The 16,497-nt window shown below is 42.6% G+C and overlaps 1 protein-coding gene across 4 annotated transcripts in view; it reads left to right on the forward strand.

Annotated features, from left to right (window-relative positions):
• Nucleotides 1-15,742, forward strand: part of sik3 (SIK family kinase 3) — a 41,839-nt gene extending 26,097 nt beyond the window's left edge. For all 4 annotated transcript variants that reach the window (XM_059330765.1, XM_059330767.1, XM_059330766.1 and 1 more), the window contains 11 exons: nt 57-198; nt 3,517-3,636; nt 4,030-4,088; nt 4,258-4,367; nt 5,736-5,905; nt 5,992-6,116; nt 6,838-7,610; nt 7,994-8,148; nt 8,783-8,912; nt 9,002-9,128; nt 12,282-15,742. In XM_059330765.1, the coding sequence (XP_059186748.1) occupies nt 57-198; nt 3,517-3,636; nt 4,030-4,088; nt 4,258-4,367; nt 5,736-5,905; nt 5,992-6,116; nt 6,838-7,610; nt 7,994-8,148; nt 8,783-8,912; nt 9,002-9,123 (1,906 nt within the window). In that variant the 3' untranslated portion in view covers nt 9,124-9,128; nt 12,282-15,742. The remainder of the gene's footprint in view (nt 1-56; nt 199-3,516; nt 3,637-4,029; nt 4,089-4,257; nt 4,368-5,735; nt 5,906-5,991; nt 6,117-6,837; nt 7,611-7,993; nt 8,149-8,782; nt 8,913-9,001; nt 9,129-12,281) is intronic.
• Nucleotides 15,743-16,497: the final 755 nt, after the last annotated feature.

Consider the following 16,497-nt stretch of genomic DNA (forward strand, 5'->3'; position numbering starts at 1 on the left):
TGTGTGTGTGTTTGTGAACACGTGTTTGTGTCTGCCCCCTTTGGCCCCCTCCTCAGATCCAGCTATAAGGACTGTAACACCCTTCATCTCCCCATGGAGCGCTTCTCACCTGTCAGACGGTTCTCTGACGGCGCAGCCACCATCCAGGCCTTCAAGGCTCATCTAGAGCAGAGCAGCCTCATTAAACAACTCAAACAGGTACATTACTCTACTTCATACCAAGGAGTATCATCATTTTGTTTGCAAAGCTTCATGAAAAGATATGGTTAGTTTCTGTAGGAGGACATAAGGCGACATTTTGTGAAGGTTCGACACATTTTGTGAAGTCCCCCCCCCCCCCCCCCCGAAAGTGCAGAAAAAATAGTGATACATTGCAGCTAATCTGATGCATTTTTTCACTCTCTTAAGCACTTTACATACTCCAGAAGAAGGGAGAAATTTGTTCTTGTTCTCGAGGTGGCAAGAACAAGAAAAAAAGTTCTTTCTGGCCAGGACATTTCATACTTAATCAGAAACTCCACTGCAGAACTGGGAAGTTGTCATAAGTCCCTTCCACTGCAGCACACGTCTCATTCAAATTCAAATTTCAGACCAATCACACAATAGTTCTTTGACACCACACAAGAACAAAGTTCTGCCCAGATGATGTGTCAAGAACAGAGAAATCTGTTCTCTCTCCCAGGGCTGCAAGAACAAAATGACATCATTCTGTTCTTGCAGCACTGGGAGAGAGAACAGATTTCTCTGTTCTTGAGGAGTATGCCTTTAGGAATATGAAACAAAGTTCCCACATGCTGCAGATCTGCTTTATGAGCAGAGCTAAATTCAGTGACGAAGTAGTCAATGGAAGAGCTGTGATAAGCACCCAACTGGCTAACTGTTGCAGTCTAAGCTACCATTGCTGCACAAAACAAACCGTTTCACTATTTAATGTTAGTCAAGCTTCTGAATGAGCGTTAACTTAGATAACCATCATAAACAAAAGTCGAATTAAACCACACGGCCAGGATGAACAGAATTTTGTGTGTGGTATCATGAGGCCATGATAGGAGTTAAGACAAAATACAAATGGCTATTGAGAAGTTGGAGGTTTTTGTAGAGATTTGAATAGATCAAGTTTGTATTGTTTCATTTAAAAAATGTTTATTATTCAATAAATCATGATTTGGAACACACATGGGCTTAAAGGGTACATTTGGTACCCATTAGCCAGACTTTGGACATATTTCCTTACATTAAATGATAAAAGCATAAAAAAGTGGAATGAATACATTCTGTAAACTTCAAACGAGAGATTGTTTCATTAACTGTATAATGGTCTTACTTAAATTGTGGCAGTATATATTAAAAACACATAATTTAAATAATTCAAAATAATGGTTGTAACAGGCAAAACGGTTCTAAAAGTGACACGTTTTCTTTTTAAATAAATGCTTTGTGGTGGAACTAATTTATGCCAATGTGAGTAGTGGTTCATGCAACACTTCTGCCACGTCAAAGCAGTCAACTAAGGGGAACTACTGCTATAGGTGAGCTTAGTGCCAGTTCAGATCAGTCTTTCAGGAGATTCTGATGTCCTATCATCAGGGATAAAGACACTGAGATTAGAGAGGGGGCTAACAAAGTCAAAGATCAAAAAGCTTACTCATTGTCCAGCAATGCAACTAGAGCCACCAAATTGGACTTAAAGGGATGGTTCCAATCTTTCGAAGTGGGGTCGTATGAGGTCATGCCACGGTCAGTGTTGTACAAAGTCAAAGTCGACTTTTCTATTGACTATTGTCAATACTTCACATCCATCAGACATACAAAAGAAATCTAAATTTTGTTTCTGACTATTACGCGGTCAAGAAAAGACATTTCTAACAATAAAGTAAACAGTAAAGTGCACAGGCACAACACATAGAGACAGACCTATCCTAACACTAAAGTAGACAATAAATAAACTGCACAGTAGATGAAGACATTTAAATAAAACAATAAGAGAATAAGAGTTCACAAGAGTAGATGGCTGTCTGCACGCCCCTCGTTTGTAGAAGCAGGCAGGAGTACCAGCACAGAAGCTAAGCAATGTCCTGCTATGTACCGGAACAGTAGGTAAATGTATTAGCCAACTATAAAAGCATCCATATCCATAGTCCCATAAACTTCCTTAAGTTTTTGCTATATTTAGAACATTTCCCCGCTTACCCTGCCTTCAAACAGCCCATTTTAACACGGAGGTCTTGAGGTGAGCTTAAACAAACGTTTTCACCTGAGAAAACCTCAAGCTGCTTCTTCAGACATCACATCATTCGCAGTGACACTGCAATGGGATTACCTCACCCAGTAGGAGGCGTAGGTAGGGAGGTTAATCATCATGTTCACAGTGGGTGCTTCATGTGAGGCATGCACTGACGTGCTGGGATTATCATTGCTCTCAAGTGTTAAGAAGGTTAATATGGGTGGAGGAGAGGTTAACACACACATGACCTTTATCCCGGAAAGGACCCCTGACAAGATTAAATGTTTGTGAGTCCAGAGTGTCCAGATTTTCTAGATGTGAGTAAACAAGGGCACAGATGATTATATGATACATGTTGTATCTGGTCATAAAAGCCTGTTGTGTTCATGAGTTTGGACTTCACAAAGTGCTCAGAGACATAAGGTTTTAACATTTGACTTGCATATAGCAGGAAACTAGTTTGGACTTCTGTGCATAATTAGTTTAATTAAATAAATGTGATTAGTGCCATTAAAACGAAGCATTAGCTTAATTTTATGAGTGGCTGACTGTTACTGCAGTGTTACTAAAGCTGGTCAAATGGTGTCAACAACACAGGTACAGACGAGGACACCTGGTGTTAAACTTCACCGTGAGTTGTGAGGCAGACAAAAGTGTTACCTCTGAACATTAAACACCATAAACTAATTGAGAATTTGCAGCAAGATGGTAATTTCATACAAATATTGCAAGCTATTGTGAACAAAGTTTACCCCTGTGAACCCTGAGCAGTTTCAGGGCTTTTTTTTTTCTCTGGCTCCTGTCATGGTTTACTTTGGCCTCATTTTTCCATGGGGTTCCACTGCAATATATACAGTTAAGTTCTGCAGCTCTATGGAAACAGCACAGTCATGGCTAGTAATGGGGAAAGGTTACAATTATAATATGCCATAAATCCTAAAGAAAGAAAAAATACAAGTTAATTATATTTCATACGTGATACCCCTTTGCTACTGTACATATCACCTCCCCTCTCTCTCCCCTGCCTTTCCTTGCTCTCTACAGCTGTTACCAACCCAAATTAAGGATTAAAAATAAGCATAATTAATTTCTTGAAGGGGGAAAAAAGAATGGCGTGCACTAGATTTTATTTGTTAAGCAGATATACCTGGTTAGCCTAGAAAAATCTAAATTGCAGCCACTATTGGATCACCTTGGTTACTTTTCTAGATCCAACACATTACCCTCAGTTGAAATTATTTCACTTTTAGCTTTGGAAATGTAATAATTTGGGATCTCTGTGTTTCCAAAAGGAGTGTGAGCAACTCCAGAAAATGTACGCTGCCCAGCAGGATGAGCGATTCCTGGAGCAAACCCAGCAACAGCATATCCTCTACCAGCAAGAGCAACAAATCCTCCACCAGCAAATCCAGGTATTTGAAGCTGACAAATACGTCATAAAGACGACTATCGCTGTGCACAGTGTTTACAGAAAGCATCATGGTGTTTATAGCAGTTCATAACCTTTCATGAACGATTGCTTGAGCTGTGTTACTTGACCTTGGAAAGCACTGTGGTCATTATGCTTCTGTTGTGAAAGCTTATGGCTACTTTTATATTACGCATGCTGTATATTGAACTGTGCAGCTATCTATAAAGTACTATTGATTATGTTCACCTGAGATGTGACACATGCACTGTGGCCTCATTTGTCCCCTCAACTCATGTAAGCACTTGTATAGTCTGCCTCATATAGAATAGTCATAATCACATCAGCAAACTGATACTGAAGCTTTGAGTCAAATGGAGTTTCTCTTTACCTGCAGGGTCTGTCTTTAGGCCATGGAGAGAGCCAGCCCAGTCACCTAACCCACCAGCTCCAGAGGTAAACACACACACACACACACACACACACACACACACACATATTAGTCATCAGCTATTGAACGGTGAACAATGAACTTGATACCGTGGTGCAGTGCTATCGACTGAAGTGTTACATCACTGTCGTATCTCTCTCTTCTCCTCTCCTCCTCTGTCCTTTCCTCCCTCAGGTTGCGTATCCAGCCCTCCAGCCCTCCGCCAACACATCCCAGCAACCACCTCTTCAGACAACCCAACCAGAGCCCTCCGCCTGGCTCTGCAGGCATAATGCAAGGGCATGGTTAGTAATGCTCCTGGAACAGTCTTTTTAAATGCGTCTTAACTTGTGACTAACGTTGATATGGTGGCTAGAAATGGATAGATCTATATTCCTCTGATCATAATCTTCAGACAGATAATATAAATGGGTGACTGGTTATTTTAAAGCTCAGCTTTTTAATGTTGAGTCACATCATAGTTGATTTATTACATTTTTATTTGTGTTTTGAAATGGAAACCAGGCTTCAGGATATGCTGTGAGTGTCATTCAGGCTCTTGATTACTCCCGGGCTTTTGTCATTTGTACACAAACACTGACATATGACATACGTTCCTTTACGTACCTCCTTAACATTGTGTTATGAATAATGTACTAGAAGGCCCAGTTTATGCCGACTCATTAGAAATATTGAAGTGTGACCAGGGACAGCAGGTGAGTAAACACGTCTGTCATCAAGAGTACAATAACTTGAGAGAACCACAATTTTATTCACTCATCGTAGTGGTGCCATTACGTAGGATGCCAGTCAGGATCAAGCAGAGCAATTGAAAAGTAGTAATGATAATATAGTGGAGCACTAGGGCTGTCTGATACTTCCTTTCAGCATCCACATTTCAATGTGCAATGGTCACATTGCAGGACATGCAGTGTCAGTTGTTTCCCATTCATTAACTATGATATAGGCAGGCGGGGTGGGGTCCATGTGATCTGCTCAGGGCATTCAACTTGGCGGATCAGGAGCGGTTGCTAGCTTTGAGGACCACTGGGTGTATTTCTTCCCTGGCAGTATGACACAACAGTCACTAGGTCAGTTTGGAGCGGTCCTGGGTGAAGGTATCTGGCACCCCTTGTCCGGACCTTACTGCTTCTCAGGGCTCTGGCCTGAGTGCTTGCTGCGCCCTCCCTCCAAGTGGAGAAGGAGGGGCCCCCTGTGCCTGGTAATGGGTCTGAGTCTGCGGCAATGTTGGTTTCATATATATACAGCCAATATGTTTATCATTTAAGTGTTTACTAGAACACTAGTACACACTATTTACTAAGTTAGTCATAGATCTAGCCTCTAATTCTGCTCTCAAAGTGCACTAGATTGATGCATTTAAGTTAAACAGGGTAGTGTGCTCCTGTACTCCTCAAAAATTCCTGTATGCTATCCATTTATGTCGCAGGAAAAGCCAGCTTAAATTTGGAAACTTCAAAAAAGAAAAATAAGCAAGGGTCCATGCAAGACTTTGAAGTCACTCAGGTTGGGAATACTTATTGTTCTCTCTTTATAATATGTCATCACCAGAGGGATTTGGTGGGTCAAAGCAAACATGTTTGATGATGGCGGCCTTCAGTTAAGTTTTTATTCCCAGAGATTTCACTGTCATGACTCCTCTCCTCTTCTAGGAGGTCCATCACCAGTGCAGTACCAACACGGTGCTCCAGCGCTGTACCAGGGCCAGAGTGGAAGCCCGCCTCCCACAGGCATGCCTCGAGTCGCTATACCAACCAATCAACAAGCAGCATCTGCTCGCCCCACCGTCCCATTGGCACAGGGTGTACCTCAACAACAGCAGGTGACGGTCTTCTTTTTAAAGAAGGTGAAGTTCTAAAGGATATGCTCTGATCCATGATGATTATTAACATTGACTGTCTTTTACAGGTGACCATTCAGGTTCAGGAGGTGGAGCTGGGAGGCGTAGCACAGAGACAGGGCGGCTTTTTGTCCACGCCAGGACACAGAGTCCTCGGGAAGCAGCTGAGCGCAGACAACGCCGAGACGCACAGGTGACCCCACCCATCCTGACATCACGTCCCCTGACGGAGGCCACACCGTCCCAACAATACCAATGGACTGTTTCTGTGTCTTCTTCCATTTTTCTTTTTTTTTTTCTTTTTGTTTGATTACTCTCCTTGACCCCGCCACTCTGAACTGACACCTTCATGCTTTTTGTTGTAATTTTGTGTTTATCATTGTATGTTTATCACTGATTGTGTTTTACATTCCTGTCACGTATTTGAAACCTCAGACCGAGATTTGATCTGTAAGATGACAAACTTTGAAGACATTAATTGTTACCAGTATTGAAAATGAATTACCCCTTGTTGACTTTGCTGAGATGACAGCCTCAACAAATGCTCCAGTGTAGCTGGGTGAGTGATTGGATCGAAGTGTTTTATATAGATGTCCCAACAGTTGAAGTAGGAGATCAGTCAACCTGTGACCCCTGACATCACCATCCCATAAACAGTCCCCTGTAACCAGGACTGCCTTCACTGAGAGAATGTGTACCAAGCCTCAACTAACACTTAATCAAAATGTTTGTACACCTCTTAGTGAATTCTGAGCCGAAGTGTTTGCTAGGCTGTGTACGTGTGCTGATTTAATGAAGGCCTTCTGTAGATTGGTGCAATGTAAATACATGACTATATTTGCACTGTGTGAAGAGGATTTGGAGAATGTTAGACAACAGGTAGCTAATTACCCTCTGCATTTCCTTCTATCTAGTCGCAGCCTTGGCCGCTTCACATCAGCCTACGATCAGGCTCAGTTCAATCCCCACCTCTTCTCTGGGGACGCTGCCGCCCGAGGCCCCTCCGGAGTGGTCGGCTCCTACAGCCACTACCTGCAGGGGGCCTCCCTCAAAGTCCCCGGCCTGGAGGATTACCAGAGCGGGGCAGTTGGGACCAGCAGCTACGGTACCCCCTCTACACTACAGCAGGCCCTGCTCTCCCCGACTCCTTTGGACTACCGCCCCCCACAACAGCACGTCACTCCCACCCTGCAGGGCCTCCTGTCCCCTCGCCACTCACTAACAGGCCACGCCGACCCCAGACTGCCGCCCCCGGACCTGGCCGCCCTTCTGAAGAGGCACAGCCCCAGACCGTGCTCGGCGACCCCGACACCACCCAGTGGCACACCCCAAGAGTATGGAGAGATGTTGCTTCTCCGCCAGCTGAGCCAGGGTGAAAGCTTGGAGCCGCCGGCGCCGCAGGGTGCTGCTGGAGGCCAACACTACCACCACCTCCTCCAGATTCGACCCCCGGAGGTCCAGCCACAGCAGCACCCGGCCCAGGCACCTTGCCCCACCTTACCTCACTCGGAGAGCATGGAGGAGGATGAGGTGCCGACTGGCTACCACCATCCACACGAAGGTCTGCTGGCTAAGGCAGCAGCAGAAGGTCATGATCTCCTAGGGCCTCCCCAAGGAGGCACCCCACCCTACAACTCCCCTACACACAGGCATGGTGCCTTCATAAGGAATGCTTCAGCAACTAGAGGTAAGACCAGTTTACGCAGCTGTTATAAAAATCGCTAAAGATATGTACAGTCCAGCCACTGTCCCGACTGGCTTTTTGTTTACCTTCATCTATGTGTTGTTGGCTTACATTAAAAGATCTCAGACATTCAAGTTACATTCTCTAAGCTCTCTGTTTCATTCTCCATGCTGACAAGCAGTAATTGCTGGTGTGTTGTTGGCTATTTTTTTAAAATCCTGCTTTCACTTGTTTTTGAAGCCTCATTGTTTGTAGTCATTGCTTTTGAAACCAATCCTCGAGATTATTATTTTAAGATTGGAATTAGAGCTGTTTAATTTGTACTTTTATCGGAAGTCTTTACACAGTATGTTCCTTGTTCACATATAACCAATCTTTTGTGTCAGAATCTGAGCATGTGGAGTGCAGGCCCCAAGGACAGGCCATGGAGGTGCCTGATCATAATGGTGTGGGCTATTCTCGAGGTGCCCAGGGTGACGCCTATAGGTCCCGTGGACAGCTACAGCGCCACCACACCATCCAGACTTGTGACGATGCCTATGTGAGTGAAAAATTCATACTGTTCTCCACAGACCACATTGGTCACACATGACAAGCTGTAGTTAAACTCTGCTTTAACCATGTACTATAAGAGGGATAAGCTGAAGCGATGGGACGAACATATGGAATACCATTTAGGTCAATATTAAATAATTGAATAAATACATGGCTAAATAAATAATTATGTCTATGAAATGTATTCTGAAATAGATAAATGAGACAATAAATATATAAGTTAATGTAAGTATAAATCAGTCAGTATAGTTGTTTATTTATATCAGGATTTATTTATTTTAGTTAAATGGCTTTCCAGGAAAAATGTAGAACAATTTTTACATTTGTTAATGTGTAAATATTTGCTGGGTTTATATTGGGGAGTATGATGTAAATGCTCATCTTTGTTGCCAGTGCACTGCTGGAGAGAGCCTGAATAGTAGGTTGATAGCAGAAGGCAAATATTTGCATTACTGAATGAACCTAGAAGTTATATTCATTTAGCTGTTTTTTAGGGGTCAACGGCACACTTTAAGCAATTATCCAAACAATCTTCTGACTCATCATGGCTGCTAGAAGCTGCATTAAGTATCAGTTTTTTTCCTCTCTGTGTCTAAATCGGTTTTTCACATCCTGTGCAGGATCAAGCAGAGCCCATGTCTGGGATGAGCCTGCTGGCTGGGAAGGCACTAAGCTCCGCTCGCATGTCGGACATTCTCAGCCAGACTTCACTGACAGGAAGCCAGCAGCTGCGCCAGCGGGAAGAGTCAGGTTAGTAGAAGGCATGCATCCATCTACCTGAAAATAAACCTTTTGTACATATTGTCCATATCAGTAAAAGATGTGCGTTTCTCATGCAGTGTGTGATGTTGAAGGGGAGCTCCATGCTGCAGCCTGTTACCCCTCCTCCTGCACCAGTGACATGCTCCTCAGCTACAAGCCCCCTGACCTGCCATACAGCATGGAGCAGGCTGGGGTCTAGCACAGGTACACACACACACAGAGCACAGGCTTGGTAGTAAGATTATCTTCACTTTTTGTCGTAACTTATTATTAATAAGTTACGACAAAAAGTGAAGATAATCAGCACATTTAACAGCCACACATACAACTAGGACTGCGCGCAGTACTGAACGGGCCCTCGCAGTACACGCGTGTCGGGGCATGCTGCCGTCGGGGTTTGTGCGTTACAGGGGCCAGTCTATACCACCCCTATGAATTTCATTGCCTTAAGTCTTATGGTCTGAGCACAGTGGCACTTATTAAATTAAACTGGTGCCAGAGCGCCACCTAGGGGCCGATCAATTAAATCTTTAAGGGTTATCCTCAGGAGGGTATTGACAATAAGTATACCAAGTTTGGTGTTAATCCAACCAACCGATTTGGAGATATAAAATACTTCTATTTAAAGAGCGCCACCTAGTGGTAATCGTCCAAAATTTTGCAGCGAGCCTCAGGGGCTCATGGGGAAGTAGTAACCTGAGTTTCATGTCATTCAGACACACGAATGAGGAGATATGCAACATTTCGTGTTTTGTGTTGAAAATAGCGCCACCTGCAGGAAGTTGTTATCTAATAACTTGAGTATTCTTTGGGTAATTAAAATTCTTTTAATAACTTTTTGTTATGACGGTCCATAGATGCTGTGAGCAAAGTTTGGTGCAAAACGATGAAATTGCCTAGGAGGAGTTCGAAAAAGTAAGTTTGCGACATTTCGCGAATTTGCGAAAAAAAACGGTAGGCGAAAATGGGCGTGGCCTATGTCACGAGATTCAGCACGACTCAGTGAACGCGTGGGTATAAGTTTTTTTAATGTGCGATAAAGTATGTGGAAGTTATTAGCCTAAACGCACTTTCCTTTATTACAGCGCCACCTAGTGGTGGAAATTCAGGATGACAATAGATTATAAAATTTTTCACCATGTGTGACTTATATTTAAAGTTTCATGAGTTTTGGGGTATGTTCAGGCAGTGAAATATGCGATCATTTGGGAAGAAGAATAATAATAAAAATAAAAATAAAAAGAACTAGGACTGCGCGCAGTACTGAACGGGCCCTCGCAGTACACGCGTGTCGGGGCATGCTGCCGTCGGGGTTTGTGCGTTACAGGGGCCAGTCTATACCACCCCTATGAATTTCATTGCCTTACGTCTTATGGTCTGGGCACAGTGGCACTTATTAAAATAAACTGCCGCCAGAGCGCCACCTAGGGGCCGATCAATAAAATCTTCAAGGGTTATCCTCAGGAGGGCATTGACAATAAGTATACCAAGTTTGGTGTTAATCCGACCAACCGATACAGAGATATAAAATACTTCAATTTAAAGAGCGCCACCTAGTGGTAATCGGCCAAAATTTTGCAGAGAGCCTCAGGGGCTCATGGGGAAGTAGTAACCTGAGTTTCATGTCATTCAGACACACCAGTGTGGAGATATGCAACACTTCGTGTTTTGTCTTGATAATAGCGCCACCTGCAGGAAGTTGTTACTTAATAACTTGAGTATTCTTTGGGTAATCAAAATTCTTTTAATAACTTTTTGTCATGAGGGTCCATAGATGCTGTGTGCAAAGTTTGGTGCAAAACGATGAAATTGCCTAGGAGAAGTTCGAAAAAGTAGGTTTGCGACATTTCGCGAATTTGCGAAAAAAAACGGTAGGCGAAAATGGGAGTGGCCTATATCACGAGATTCAGCACAACTCAGTGAACGCGTGGATATAAGTTTTTTGAATGTGCAATAAAGTATGTGGGAGTTATTAGCCTAAACGCGCTTTCCTTTATTATAGCGCCACCTAGTGGTGGAAATTCAGGATGACAATAGATTATAAAATTTTTCACCAAGTGTGACTTATATTTAAAGTTTCATGAGTTTTGGGGTATGTTCAGGCAGTGAAATATGCGATCATTTGGGTACGAGAAAAATAAAAATAATAATAATAATAATAAAAAGAATAAACATTCGAAATACAATAGGGACCTCGCAGGTAGTTGCCTGCTCGGGCCCTAATAATCATTCGAAATACAATAGGGACCTCGCAGGTCGTTGCCTGCTCGGGCCCTAACTAGGACTGCGCGCAGTACTGAACGGGCCCTCGCAGGACACGCGTGTCGGGGCATGCTGCTGTCAGGGTTTGTGCGTTACAGGGGCCAGTCTATACCACCCCTATGAATTTCATTGCCTTAAGTCTTATGGTTTGGGCACAGTGGCACTGATTAAATTAAACTGCCGCCAGAGCGCCACCTAGGGGCCGATCAATAAAATCTTCAAGGGTTAACCTCAGGAGGGCATTGACAATAAGTATACCAAGTTTGGTGTTAATCCAACCAACCGATTTGCAGATATAAAATACTTCAATTTAAAGAGCGCCACCTAGTGGTCATCAGCCAAAATTTTGCACAGAGCCTCAGGGGCTCATGGGGGAGTAGTAACCTGAGTTTCATGTCATTCAGACACACCAATGTGGAGATATGCAACACTTTGTGTTTTGTGTTGATAATAGCGCCACCTGCAGGAAGTTGTTATTTAATAACTTGACTATTCTTTGGGTAATCAAAATTCTTTTAATAACTTTTTGTTATGTAATATCATCACTCCTGAGGGGAGAAGATTTTTCAGGAGTGATGATATTACTGCGCCGAGTCGAAGTGCTCCCAAGTGCTATTCCGCCATACATTATAGTTCTCCTTTTTATCCGCTTAGAAAAGCGCCACGTTTTATTTTGTGTCGCCATACTTGGTCGTTTAACTACTCGTGTAGCTGTATTTAAATAGGGAAAACGTGGAGGAGTTTGGTCGCTTCTAACTGTCCATCTGTTTGGATCCTAATGAATGAACTGGGCTAAGCTAAGTGCTAGCCAAGTGGCGCTGCACGCCAGGGCGATTGAGTGCACGCATTGAGACGCAAGAGGTCTGTATCAACTCGTCTTACTTGACCGAATAACATGTTTTAATATGAAAAAACGGTGGAGTGTTCCTTTAAGAAAGACTGATTTAAAATAAATACTTAATCGAAACTTCTTGACGACTCTCTTGACAACGATGATTGTCTCTTGATAATGACTCGGTTGTGACTATACATGATAGTAGAGGCAAGATGATTCCAAATATGATCAGTTGCTTTTTTTCCTCTGTCTTGTTGTAGGAAGGGGTGTATCCTGTGTACAGCGGTCCATATCAGCCATCCTGAGTTGTGTTGACTTGAGTTGAGCAGCATCACGCCAAACCGCCGTTCTCTGCCCAAACGGGGGCACTCTACGTCCATCTGTCTGTCTCCATCTGTCCTTGGGAGGGCAGTCTGCGCAAGAGAAGGGGGAGTGTAGGGGTGGGTGTAGACATTATTAGAAGGGTGGGTGGGTGGGGGTCACAGGTGGGGCCTCGGGATTCAAAAGGTCAAAGTGCCAGCATTTTCTGCACAGACATCCAGCATTCACCGCCGCAGGTTGTCTCCTCTTTTCACCTCCCATCAGGGGTAGTTTGGGGTTCCACTCCTCCCGCTTTTCAACACGCCCAGCCGCTGCCCTGACCCTAATCCTCCCCTTTCACCCTTCATCTTCTATTAACTGTTGGCATACTTCATTATGTGCCTCATCGGCCAACGCATTGATACAGTCATAGTTGCAAGAACTTAGAGTCCAATAACACAAAGAAACACACTGCTGCCACAAACCCAAAGTATTCACATTAGGTGTGAGTGTGAATGTGTGTGTGTGCATGACTGAGAAGAAGAGGTGAGCGGAGGGGAAAGGTGTCTACGAGGTTCAGTCTGCTCCTCCATCTCAACCCCTTCCCCCCTCCTCCTGCTGTCCTGCAGCAGATCATTCCGGAGCGGGCTGAAATCTCAGCGGTGGCGGCGGTGGCCTCCTTTTCGGCCGGGTGGCGGGTGTTTTGGGTCAGGCTCCAACTGGGCAACAAAACCGCTCTCTCCAAAGATGGAGCTCAGTGACATCGCACAGGACAAACCAGCTCTCTCATTGTTTTTATTTTATTTTTTATTTTCTTGTTCTGGCATTCATTGTCTTTTATTTTATTTTGAAATTCATTTTTACGGCTAATGTCCATGTAGGCATTATGGTCAATATTGTTACTCTTATTGTTATTACTGTTTTCTGTAAAAGAGGTTTTATTATAATGAATATTATTATTATTATTATTATTATTAAAGGAAAAACAGTTCTGTGTTGCAAGGAAGACAACATTGTTCTTTGATTACTTAAGTAATTCTGCACTTTCGGTTCAAGCTATCCTCTCTCTGTTTCCACTCCTCTTCGCAGTTCCTCGCTCTGTCATGCTGTTCCCCTGCTTTTCAAACTCCCCCTCCTCATTCAGCCCCGACTTCACCCACCTTGGGTTACCCCCTTCTTCTCCCCCCTCCTTTCCCATGTCAGTGACAGTGTATTGCATTGTGGGTAGTTTTACCAGACATTTGCTCCTTTCCTTGTACAGTGACGCCATGTATAGAACGCTATTGCAATTTCTGTATCAAATCCTTTCTTTTTTTTTGTTACTCTTTGTTTTTAGATGTTGTTGGGGAGGATTTCTTTTTTATATTGGTATTGTTTATCATTTGTATTTTTGAATGTCTTTAGAATGTTTTTCTTTTTTTGTTTTATGAATCTTGAGATTTCTAGCCAAAAGATGGACAGAGAGAAGAGAGACAGTGCTCTCTTTCTGTGTCGTAAAAAAAAAAAAAGATTGTTCTTATTTGTTTTATTATTATTATTATAACGAGACACTTGAATAAGAGGAGAGTAATTATTTTGCGTTGCTTTCTAAAGTATCATTTCAATCGATGTTGTTGTGACTGTCATTCTTGTTGATGTTGGGCCTCTTTTCTGTTCAGTGGGGTAGTTGTGGCAGGCTATACAGGGTTTTGGATTTTTTTTTGTCTGGGTTGGTTTGGGTGCTACAGAGACTTGACACTCTTCAAAAGAAAAAAAAGAGAGAGAGAGAGAGACAAAAAAACGAGGGAATAACTTGTAATATAGCTAACATATCATCCTAAACATCCAAACAAGTGTGGAGACGGACACTTCTTCTCTTTCTCGCCGCCCTACCTATCTGCTGTGATCCTCCGCATCATCTTTTACTACATCGGCTTCTGATCGGACGACGCCTTACGGACACGGCCCCTCCTCCCAGGCTAACCTTGTTACTATGGCGTCCAAGGAGGAAACTACTATTACTCCACCTTCTTTTCTCCCTGTTTTTTATTTTCTTTAACTCGATTCGGCCTTGCCTTGCCTCTCCCGGAGCATAGAACGTAAGATCGAGGTGGAGGAGGTGATGGCTGCATTTCACAACCTGATCTTGTTGTTGGATACACCTGGACCCACCTCAAACCGTTAAAGGGAAACATTTCAGGAGGTGGCCATAAGGAATAGCAAGGAATACAAGGTTGTTGCCAGAGTGGGGGAGGGTCGGCCCACCTTAAACATATCTACCAAGGCCTGTGCCCTCAGCTGAGTCGGGCTGCAGCACAGCCACATAGAGGCTACAGCACACCGGGGACCACAGCAGAAGATTGAACCTCCCTTTTTTTTTTTTTTTTTTTTTTAATTCTTTGACCTTTATTTATCCTCCCATATACAGTTACCCCCTGGGCCTGCAAGAGACTGTGGTGCATTGAATTAAGCTCCACTTGTATGTATTCATAGTGGCCAGATTTCACAATACCTGGCTGAAGGGTTGACTTTTCATATGCTATAAAGTGCATCTGTGATGGTGTCATGCAGCTCCTGTGCCTGTGCTCTCCATTTGCACCGTGTCACTTCCTGTTTACCACATTCGCTCCCCTCCAGAGCAGATGGGAAAAGCTTTAGCGGTAACTCTCTGAAATGAAATGGGGGTTACCAGTGAAGTAGGATGGATTCATGAATTTATCTTTTGTGTTTCTTCCCTCAAACTGAGTCGGTGTCCGTGTTTCCTTCCCATCTTATATTCCCTCCAGCTCTCATTTGTTCCTCTTTCAGATCTGTCCTCCCTCTTTTTCTTTTCATTGTTTCTTATCAAGCCAAAACTGAGATCTGGAAGAGAAAGAATGGCAGGTGTTGGAGAGGAAACAACTGGAATGGAAGACATTGCATGTCTCTTGTCCCATGGCAGGAGAGAAACTCTAAAATTAAGACCAGAGGCTCCACATTGTCTCATACTGTGAGCGGAGCTGTTGTTCGGGGAGGGGAAAGAGCAGCGGCACACAGGAAGGGACGGCTCGGAGCGAATGGAAAGCATAGCAGATGACTGAGAGGTAAATGTGCAGGAGAGAGCTGCTTCACACATCTTCTGCCTGATCAGACTGACCCTTCTCCCACATTTTCCCTTTTTTTTCCTGTTTTTACCTCTTCCATCCCTCCTCTGTACCGTCTTTTCTGTCCACCCCAGGCCTCCCTGCTCAGCAAGCCAGCTCTGCTCTACTCCTGTTTCTTCTTAGGTTCATTTTGTTTTCTATTGGTTCATTTTGTCCTTTTTATTTTTTGTTTTTGTTTTTATGTTCATTTCTGTTGAGTACAAAAATACTAAAGTGCAACAACAATGATTAAAAAGAATATCAACCAAACTGAGATGAATAAATAAATATATATAAATAAAGAAATAATTTAAAAAGGTCATGGCTTGTGTGTCTTTGTGTTACCTGCTACAAGCCTGTGTAGAGACATGACAGCATAGAGTAAACACTTAAAATACTTTATGTCACAGTATTACAAACTATTAGAAAAAACAAAGGAAAACAGTCTGGCAGCAAGTTGCCGCTTACCATCAAATAACGGTAAACAAACATTTTACAGATAATTTCTTAAATACAGATAATATACATTAAATATCTTGAAAATATGTTGTTTTTTTTAAACTTTAATATGACAGTAAGTTGTAACTTTTGCTGCCAGACTTTATATCTTTTAGATTTCTTTTTTTATAAGAAAAATTACATTAAATTAAAAGTTTTACTGTTTAAAAAAATTGATTGTGTATTTTTTTTTTTTTACATTAAATTTACTGTAATTTAACATTCAAGACTATTAATCAATTGGATAATTATGTAAAAAAGCTTTAATGCCCAATTATAATTATTTGCAGATTTCAACATTTATTGTATTGTAATAAAATTAATTTCTCCTTTTTTATGCCCTTTGCACCTAATGTAGAAAATACAAGAAAAATAATACAGTACAATAACTTTCTTTACATTGCAGGTCGATCACGAAGGACAATATTGTCATGTAATAGTATACAAGTCTTTTTCAATTTGTACATTTTATGTTTTTCCCACCATTCAAGCTGCCATTGATTTAGTTTTTATTTTGCTTTCATAATTAACACAATGTCTTTCAACGGTATAACAGCTGTTTTCATTTTAGATGAAT

This window comes from Centropristis striata, chromosome 4 (genome assembly GCF_030273125.1).
Source record: "Centropristis striata isolate RG_2023a ecotype Rhode Island chromosome 4, C.striata_1.0, whole genome shotgun sequence".
NCBI classification, from domain to species: Eukaryota; Metazoa; Chordata; class Actinopteri; order Perciformes; family Serranidae; genus Centropristis; species Centropristis striata.